The 8,855-nt window shown below is 34.4% G+C and overlaps 1 protein-coding gene across 1 annotated transcript; it reads right to left on the reverse strand.

Moving 5' to 3' along the window:
• Positions 1-2,511: 2,511 nt before the first annotated feature.
• LOC107787682 (J domain-containing protein spf31-like) lies at positions 2,512-7,725 on the reverse strand. The gene is made up of 9 exons (XM_016609284.2): positions 7,550-7,725; positions 6,082-6,172; positions 5,934-5,994; positions 4,995-5,072; positions 4,582-4,655; positions 4,051-4,164; positions 3,862-3,969; positions 2,846-2,884; positions 2,512-2,734 (listed from the first exon to the last, which is right to left on the reverse strand). Exons 1-9 carry the CDS (start codon positions 7,672-7,674, stop codon positions 2,648-2,650), a joined length of 777 nt encoding a protein of 258 aa, XP_016464770.1. The 5' UTR covers positions 7,675-7,725; the 3' UTR covers positions 2,512-2,647.
• Between the last annotated feature and the right edge of the window lie 1,130 nt (positions 7,726-8,855).

The following is an 8,855-nucleotide window of genomic DNA, read 5'->3' on the forward strand; positions in this document are numbered from 1 at the left end:
ATCAATCCGATATTGATGGTTTAGATTTATTTTCTGAGTTGAAAGTATTAAGGGAAATAGTACAAGTAGAAGATAATAGTTTAATCGATATACTCAATCAAATAAAGAGACTTGATTCTTTTCCAAATGCTTATATTGCTTATAGAATAATGTTAACAATTCCAGTTACCGTTGCTTCAGCGTAAAGAAGCTTTTCAAAATTAAAATTGATAAAATCTCACCTAAGATCAACAATATCTCAAGAGAGATTAAATGTGTTAGTTATATTGTCAATTGAGAAAGGCTTATTAAGAGAAATTGATTATAAGAAAATTATTAGTAACTTTGCATCTAAAAAAGCTAGAAAAATTTACTTTAAATAATAATAAAAAAAATTAAAATATTAAGGCCCCTCATTAAAGTTTGGGTTTAGGCCCCAAAATACGTCGGGCCGCCCCTGGACTTGCCAATGATCGAGGTTCTCTTGCTTGGATTTAAATTATAGTGAAGATTTTTTTCATATTTATACTTAACATCTGGGATTTCCAGTGATTTGTACATTTGGACAAATTTATCCTCTTGAAGATTCAAGGCTTTGAGGCACTTGGGATTTTCCTGCACAATTGACAGGCCCTTCAGATATTGCCTATTCGTCCACACAGAAGCAGTTCGGAGTCTGCAGAATTTACATTGAGCCACAGACAGAAAGATCAACAAGTGTTTCTACATTTTCATTTAGGTTTTCATTTTTCTATATTTCCCGATTAATCCTATATTTATTTTTAGGACTTGAGGTCTTCATATATGCTTGTGAGATATAGTGAAGCTGGCTATTGATAAATGCAGTTTTAGCATGTCTTTTGGCCTCTCAACTTTTTCATTATAAAAGTGTTACGGTATATATATCTGCTTGATAACTCTCAACTACTTTGCATCCCCCAATTGTTGATGGCTAATTTTCTATCAAAAGTTTGTTTCGCTACTTGTTCCAATTGATCAAAGCTACATTCAAAAACATTAACTGATGATGTGAGATTTACGGATCCAGCCTTTATTGATGACCCTTTCCTTCAGTTTTACAACATATTAGTCTGTCCCTAACCGTACGAGTATATTTCGGCTCAAAAGCTTCACAAATTTTAGGAAAATTTCCACAGATGTAGCAGCATTAGCTATTTTACACCCAAGACAACTAAATAATTATATTCCTAGCAAGAATTTTTTAAACCCTATACCTTAAATCACGCATTCAAAGAATTTTAGTTACACTGGTTCTCTTCAATTAAGATGATTGACATCCTTAGAGTCCGACAATTGCATTATTCGTAACGGCCATAATCCTTTGTATTCTATATATATTCCATATCCATATATTATATAAAAAGATGAAAAGCAACTAATAGGAAGCAAACAACTGAAAATACCTAGTTTATTTCTTCTGCCACGGATCAATCAATTCTCACACAATCTATTCCTAATTTCTCGCATGAATATGACTTCCACCAAACATAATTTTTGGTATATTACATATTTAATTAGCAACATTTAATATTATAAAAGGTATAATCATGAAATAATTTTATTTTATATTTATGGAATAATTATAGTATATTGCATATTTAATTATATAAATGATATAAGATCATACATACTTAGAAAAAAATATTTACAGAATAATATTGGTATAAATATTATATATTCAGAATTCCGCCAAAATATTGATATAAAAATTCTAGAGTGTATTATATGTTATAATTCAATTTGTGGTATATTTATCGTATAAATATTACTATACGTTTGGAGTATGTTATATAGCTGTATGAATTTCACTTTGTATAATATAGTACTATTATATACAACATATATAAATGACATAATGTACATATATAAACAGGTATGTTCCATATAGTGATAGATATATACGTATAATATATCTTACATAAACCATCAAAATCCTACAGAATAATGGAACGCATGAAACACCATAAGATGCATTCAATGTTGGATATTGCCATATCAAGGGAAATGTTTGAATATTGCCATATCAAGGGAAGTGTGTCAAAAGTTCTTTAAGATGGTAGAGAATGTCCCATGATTTATGCATCTTGTCTGGTCATTAATTATTTGCTTAATCTTTATAATATGCTATTAGTGTAAAAAAATCTTTCATTTATGTAATAAATAAAGAATATTATTATTTTCTTAAATAAGTTTTAAAAAGTGCTCACCCATGTCGATTCCTCTTTGGAATTTGGGGTGTGAGCTTAAGGTTATTGGGCTGAAAATTAAAAATAAAGTTGGGCTTTGACTAAACTATTTTCACTGGATCATTGTCGTCGCCGCAGGGCCTTAAAAAAGCTACTGGGGTCGAGCTCATAGAGAAAAATTTATGTCAAATGCAACCGAAAAGCACCATGGGGGCGTAAAAAGAAGGGCAATGGAGAGTAGGAGGGGAGAGATAAGTTACTTTTATCTTCTCGAGGAGGAAAGGGGGCAGAAAATAATACCAAGAACAAGAACTACGCTCATATGTACATGTAATTTGCGGCAGATTAATTAAGTTTTCTACAGATACAAGTTGATACAAGCGAGAACTTACACTTCCATTGCCAGTTCAAGCAGACGAGAATCGCTCAAATATCAATGACACAAAACTGAGTACATGTGATTACCCTCGTTTCACAGGTCTTTGAACATAAGATTTATTGGGATCTTCTGTTTTCAACTTCGGAGGCCGAATTTCTCCTTTCTTAACCTGCAGAATCACAGAAAGTTTGTTCATTCACATTTTCTTCAGCATATAAACATTCCCCTCCTATTCTTCACAAGGAAAAATATCAAGTGATTGCAATATAAGGTAATTTACCTTCTTTCCTCCCTTCATGAAATCTCTCCAACTGGACACCTGATGACAAGAAGAAGAGAAGTTCAACTAATAGAAACATAATGCTCTTCAGTGAAGTCTAGATTTTTAGAACACGTCAGCAGTCAGCACTAACTGTACTATTTCAGATAATTATGAATATCAGGTTCAATACTGATTATCATGTTCCAAAAACACCAAAGCCAAGTTACAGTAAACTTATAATGACAACACTAGATTACGTAAACCACCTAAGTTTATAGGCAATCATCAACAACTTCCTCATGTTCACGAATCAAAAGCATCATTTGCTCGGCTCTTGTAACATCGTGCATCCTGTCTTAGCTTAAGAGCTAAGATACCCAATGACTTAGCACAGAGTCAGAACCCCACCCCTCTTTAAAAAGAGAAGGAATTACCTTCTTTCTGTTTCTGCTCATTTTAAAGCAAGTGAGACCAATAGATACTTTCATCATAGAATTTTACGCGATTACGAGTATACACTGAGATGCAACTTTGTTGTACTAGTTACTTCAGAAATCTTAAATCTGTAACTATTTTTGGTATAATCACATCAAACTTCTTTCATAACCACATCAAATACAAATACAACCAGAGGATACACAACAGGTAATACCTCGTGCAGCAAATGTACATTGCACATATAATTCTACCAACAATCAAGAAGCAAGATAAATAAATAGTTAAAGTTTGACAATGTGCAATTATTTAAAAGAGAACACACTTCAAATGAACATATAATTAGTATTCAGGTTAGCTGGTTTAAATGGAAAACCAGATATCCCATAAATGAGTCACATGCGCAAATCATCACTCCGAAGAAATGCATTCAAACATAAAAACAAACATTCCAAAATGTAGCTATTGAACCTTTTATCAAACAAGAGGAGCTGTGACCCAAGACTAGATAATTGACTAGAAATATATAGTTTCTTAATATCAGTCAGACTCTGCAAGAGTTGTGTTTTCGGAAACAGAAAGATATAAATAAAACTAACCCTCTTTTCTCTAGTTCCTTCCCACTGCTCCTCGTGCTCGCGCTTCCTTTTCCACATTTCTTTTGTTTCTTCCTCATCTTTCTTCAAGCGACCTTCCTCTTCAGATATCTACACAAACAATATCCAGACATGAAACCTAAGTAAAAATTTTAAAAGATGACAGCTAGAGGAAACAACAGGTATAAGTACCCTCATTGCCATTTTTCTTCTCCTCCATTCTTGTTCTGTCAATATTTCTTTAACCTTCAACTTCAGCTGATGCTGGAATTCTTCTGATTGCTCATGTTCTTGGTCGAATTTTCCCTGTTAGTCAAGAAACCAACCATCTCAACTTTTTTCCAGAAAAAATTTACACTGGCTGTACGTATTTTCTTATTTGCTCAATTGACTCCCTGATCCCTACCTTGGGGGTAGAAAACACAAGGAATTTAATAAAGTTGCACTAGCAGATACGTGAGAGAAAAGTTAGTTCGAACCACATCAAATTAGTTAGAGTGAATCAAGGTGGCAATACAATCATGCTTCAAGGTGCTCGTGTGTTGGGAAATGATCAAACGCAGTTTTCAATGTAAAAAAAAAGGTCAACCAAAGCTACAGATAACATCAGGAAGATAATTCCCCACTAAAATCCAGGAACAATAATTCCAGCTAATAAATTGATATTCAAGCAGATGGAATTTGATGAAAGGACAATTTGAAGAGCCTATGGTAGATATTTACCTCAGTCACTAATGATTTCAGTTTGCTAGCAGTATCTTTCTTAAGCTGCTTCTTCCGCTTTGCTCTCAGCTCTTCTGTCCTCATACCCAAGAAGGGGTGAAAAATAAAGAGTTGTGTCAGTATCAGAGACAAGCGACGAAAAAGATACAACAGAATAAAGAAGAATATAGTTTCCACTAGCTTAGTAACAAAACAAGACTTGCAATACCAGAAAAAAAAGAATTTGCCATGTTACACTGCCCATATAAGTACGAAATACATAAATAAAATGAAGTTTTGACAGTGTCCACAATTGAATAGTTGCAGAAACAGTTTTAACCTCCTTAAAAGATTCAACAAAGATTCAACAACAATGTGACAAACAGGGATAAAAGGAAAACAAGAGGACGAAACAAAGAAAAAGGACCACCGACCTTTTGCTGCATTAACCTGGTTCAGAATATAATCCCTCTCCTGGGGATCGAGTAATAACTGCTGGGCTTTTGCTAAAGCTGCGTATATAATGAGAATGAATTTGGGTCAAAATATTTCACGAGAACAGAAAAATTTAGAATGGTTTTAACCTACTCAAGCAGTAACATAGCAAATTTATCAGAACTTCCATCTACAAAACTACAACAAAGCTTTAGAAGACTAATTTTGACAATGATGATAGGGTTTTAACTCCTTTCTGAAACACTTTATTGCTTCTTCTAATTCTGTGTGACTTGACATGTATGGCAATGTTTCTCCCAATAAATGAGCGAAATTGTCACTCCAAACAGATATTTTGACCGATGGTCACATTGCGGTGTCCTTTGAAAGTGGACTTTCGATAGTACTTGGAATTCTCTTGAACAGAAAAACCTATTCCGACGTTAGATGTCTTCTGAAGCTTTCTAAGGACAATATTTGAAGCGAGAACAATGTTCTAGCCAAAAAATCATATGATATGCTACACAGTGTCACCTTAAAAGTAATTTGAACAAAAACAAGAAGCTCATGTCACATTTACTGTGCCTTTACATGAACATCTGGGTCAATGTAAGTCAAAACATCCAGTACCTATGAAGACATTCTAGTTGTATGGTTTTACGAAAGACAAACTTGAAAGAACGTGAATGGAGTAGGCTCTCTTGATGGTTTTCTTGAAGGTAGATGCAAGAAGTTCAGTAAAACTACACTCAAAATTCTTAATGCAAAATCGTATATCTTGCAGTTAAAGTGATATAGGAAGAGCACAATCCCCATAAATTTCGTGAAATTTATCCTACCAAAAGGAGATAAAATAAATAGAATAATCCTTCACTCAAAGAACCACCTAAAATAAATGGAATATAAAGTGGCACAGAAAGGAAGAGCAACTTCCTTACCGCCAAATGCCTCCTTTGCTTGTGGATGCTTGCACTTGTCAGGGTGAACAAGCAAAGATAACTACATGTAAATCAAGTCAACATATTAGATAATATGACAGAATAAGGGAATGGTTTGTCAAATGGAAAATGTTTCACAAATTTACACCTTACGATATTGCTTTTTGACTTCATCAATGGATGAATCAAATGGCAGGTTAAGGTAGTCAAACGGATTCAACTTGAAGCATGAAAGGATCCTGCATAGTTTTTAAATTTTAACCCAAATAACAAACTTAGAATGATAGAAATAGGAAATCGATAGCAGAATTCAAATTGATTCTGACCAAAAAAACAACTCATATCAGTAGACAAACACTAAAACACACAACTCTCAAACACAATATTATAAAGTAAAAATGATAGCTCAAACTTATTGAAGAGATAACCAGAAAGCAGCATTGAGGGTTTTACAACAACCAGAGGAGAAAATAGTTGATCCCTAGCAGATTTAAATCTACAAACAAATGAGAACTGTCTAACGTAAACTCAACCTCAATGGGATGCATATCCAAAACTATCAGATCCAAAACTATAGTTGAGGTTGGTGTGGAGAAAGAAGGTTAGGTTTCATAAGAGGGAGGAAGTAAACAAGGAGTGAAGTCTATTTCCATTTTTCAGGTTGGGATAACTGAGACTGTGCTACTTCTACGCATTAGTATTTTCAATCCCTCCAAACCTAGACAGATGTAAGATCTCATTTGTTTGCACTTAATGAAGGTCTAAATCTTTAATCATTCATACTCTAGTTATTAAGTGTGGTTTTTTTGGACTGAATCTTAATCATTCAGATCTCAATCATTACGTGTTTTTTCTTCCTATAACGGATGAATAGATCTGAATAATTAAAACCTATAACAATGTTCTTAAAATTATTAAAATGCTATCCACTCAAGGATCTCCGCGAAGAATTTTGCCGTTTCCCCCTCCCTCCTCCACCCCTCTCCCCCCTCCCCAAAAAAAAAAAATCATCACCACCACCACTATCAACTACCACCACCCACAACCACCATCCTCAACCACAAGAGAAGTTCACGGCAGATATACATGTTATCATCCATGAGACTCATTTTGGAGTTCTTATCCTCATCGATCAATTAACATTAAAAAAAATCCTCATTGATCATGATGATAAGAGTTGGCTTTATGATTCTAACTGAAACCAATCAAACCATTACAGTGAACACGGTTTTTCTTTTCCTCCTCCTTTTAATACAATCGATTACAAAAATATTGGCTCCTTACTGCTCAATTTAACATCTCAAATCATCATAAACACACGGATTCTTCTGCCTACGAAATTATGGTTTCATACGCATTATACACTAATTTATTACTAAATTTACTATAAGGTAAATTATTTATTTCGCCTAAAGGGAAGAAAATTTTCCGGTAATCAATCCTACCAGCCTTACGCATCTTTTTCCCAAAGATCACGCTAAAATTACCCGTCCAGATTAGCATACAAGTATCAGCCTAGCTAGTTGCTTGGCATAGTTATACACACGGAGATATGAATATGCGAACAAAAATCGACTAAATAATAACTAGAAGCAAAATTGATTGAAGAGATGAACCTGTTAACTTCGTTATCGCGTTCAACTTCACTGACCTCAGCGAAGAATTGCTTGAGAAGAGCATCTTCCACCGCGGCGGTTTTCGCCGGCGAAGGTGCGGTGGTCGTAGCGCTGTTGTCTCCCATTGAATTGAATCGGACTTTTAGGCACCGACTGAAGATCCTAAGATGTTTTACAGTTTGACGCAAGCTCCAGTTCAGAAACTTGGGCTTTGAGCTCTGGGCTCTATATCAGCATTTCCAAGGGCCTAAGTCGATCTTCAACATGGACTGGTCTATTGGGCCGATGTATGAGTCCTAACCACATTGAAACAACAAAAAATTGCAGAAATTTGACACTTTTATTGACAGTGTTGCCTACGAGACAAGCGAGGAGCCACACTTATTAAAATTGAAGTTCTGCCCATGGGCAAATTGGGGATAAAATTTCAAGATCATCCACTTTAAGGGCCATTTGTGCATTTCACCCTTGCAACAAGTCTAAAATTTTTGTAAAAATGTCGAGATCTTTACACAAATAGCAGGCTGAATTTACTGCTTACTTTTCTTGCAGGTATATATATAATATATTAATAATATACGGTTATACTCATATTATATATATATATTATACATCACTGGCTATTTGTTGTTTAAACAGTTGGGTGGCAGCTATTTAGGTTAATTCTTCTTTAATATCACTATTCCCGCGACCGAATCAGATGGGGAACAAGCCTAGGCTAGGTTGGGAAATTTGGGTGCTGGGCTACGTTTGGTTTTGGGCCTAATAGTCGACCGATCGGCCCATTAAATGGACTACCGGTGGATTAGCCCGGCCTTGTTCATGCCCATTTTTTTGTTAAAACAAAAAAAGGTGGCCGCTCTTTTACCATTGGCCGTTTTGAAAGTCAAAGCTCATGTTGTTATTTGCAAGTTTAAAATTTAAAAATACAAACTTACAAATTGTATTGAAAACATTAAAGTTCAATGTGTAAATTTAAGGCTAATTCAGCATTTGAGTTTTCTTTTTTGAATTTTTACATTCTTGTTGGAATAAAAATTCGGTCAGAGGCGGATCCAGGATTTAGAGGATTCGGGTGCCACAAATTTTGAACATAGCCATGTTACAATTTACATTGTTTAAATAAGGGATAAATTTAATTGGTTTAGTTTATTTAATTTCGGTTCGGGTTATTCGTCTTTAAGGTTAATATAGACAAATCGATCGAGCAAAACAATATGTAATAATTATAATAACTTGAAAAAAAGCATAAGATTTAAATGGAGTACGCATTTTGTACAAGAAAAAAAGGTTCGTTATCGATTTA

Source organism: Nicotiana tabacum, chromosome 9 (genome assembly GCF_000715075.1).
Source record: "Nicotiana tabacum cultivar K326 chromosome 9, ASM71507v2, whole genome shotgun sequence".
NCBI lineage: Eukaryota > Viridiplantae > Streptophyta > Magnoliopsida > Solanales > Solanaceae > Nicotiana > Nicotiana tabacum.

Bases quoted from the DNA above. Each gene is read 5' to 3' on its own strand.
- LOC107787682 (XM_016609284.2), bottom strand. From the start codon at position 7,674: ATGGGAGACAACAGCGCTACGACCACCGCACCTTCGCCGGCGAAAACC. The intron at 2,885-3,861 runs GTTAGTTTTATT...TCTTGTCATCAG, and splicing joins AAGGAACTAGAGAAAAGAGG to GTGTCCAGTTGGAGAGATTT. The intron at 2,735-2,845 runs GTAAATTACCTT...GTGATTCTGCAG, and splicing joins TCATGAAGGGAGGAAAGAAG to GTTAAGAAAGGAGAAATTCG.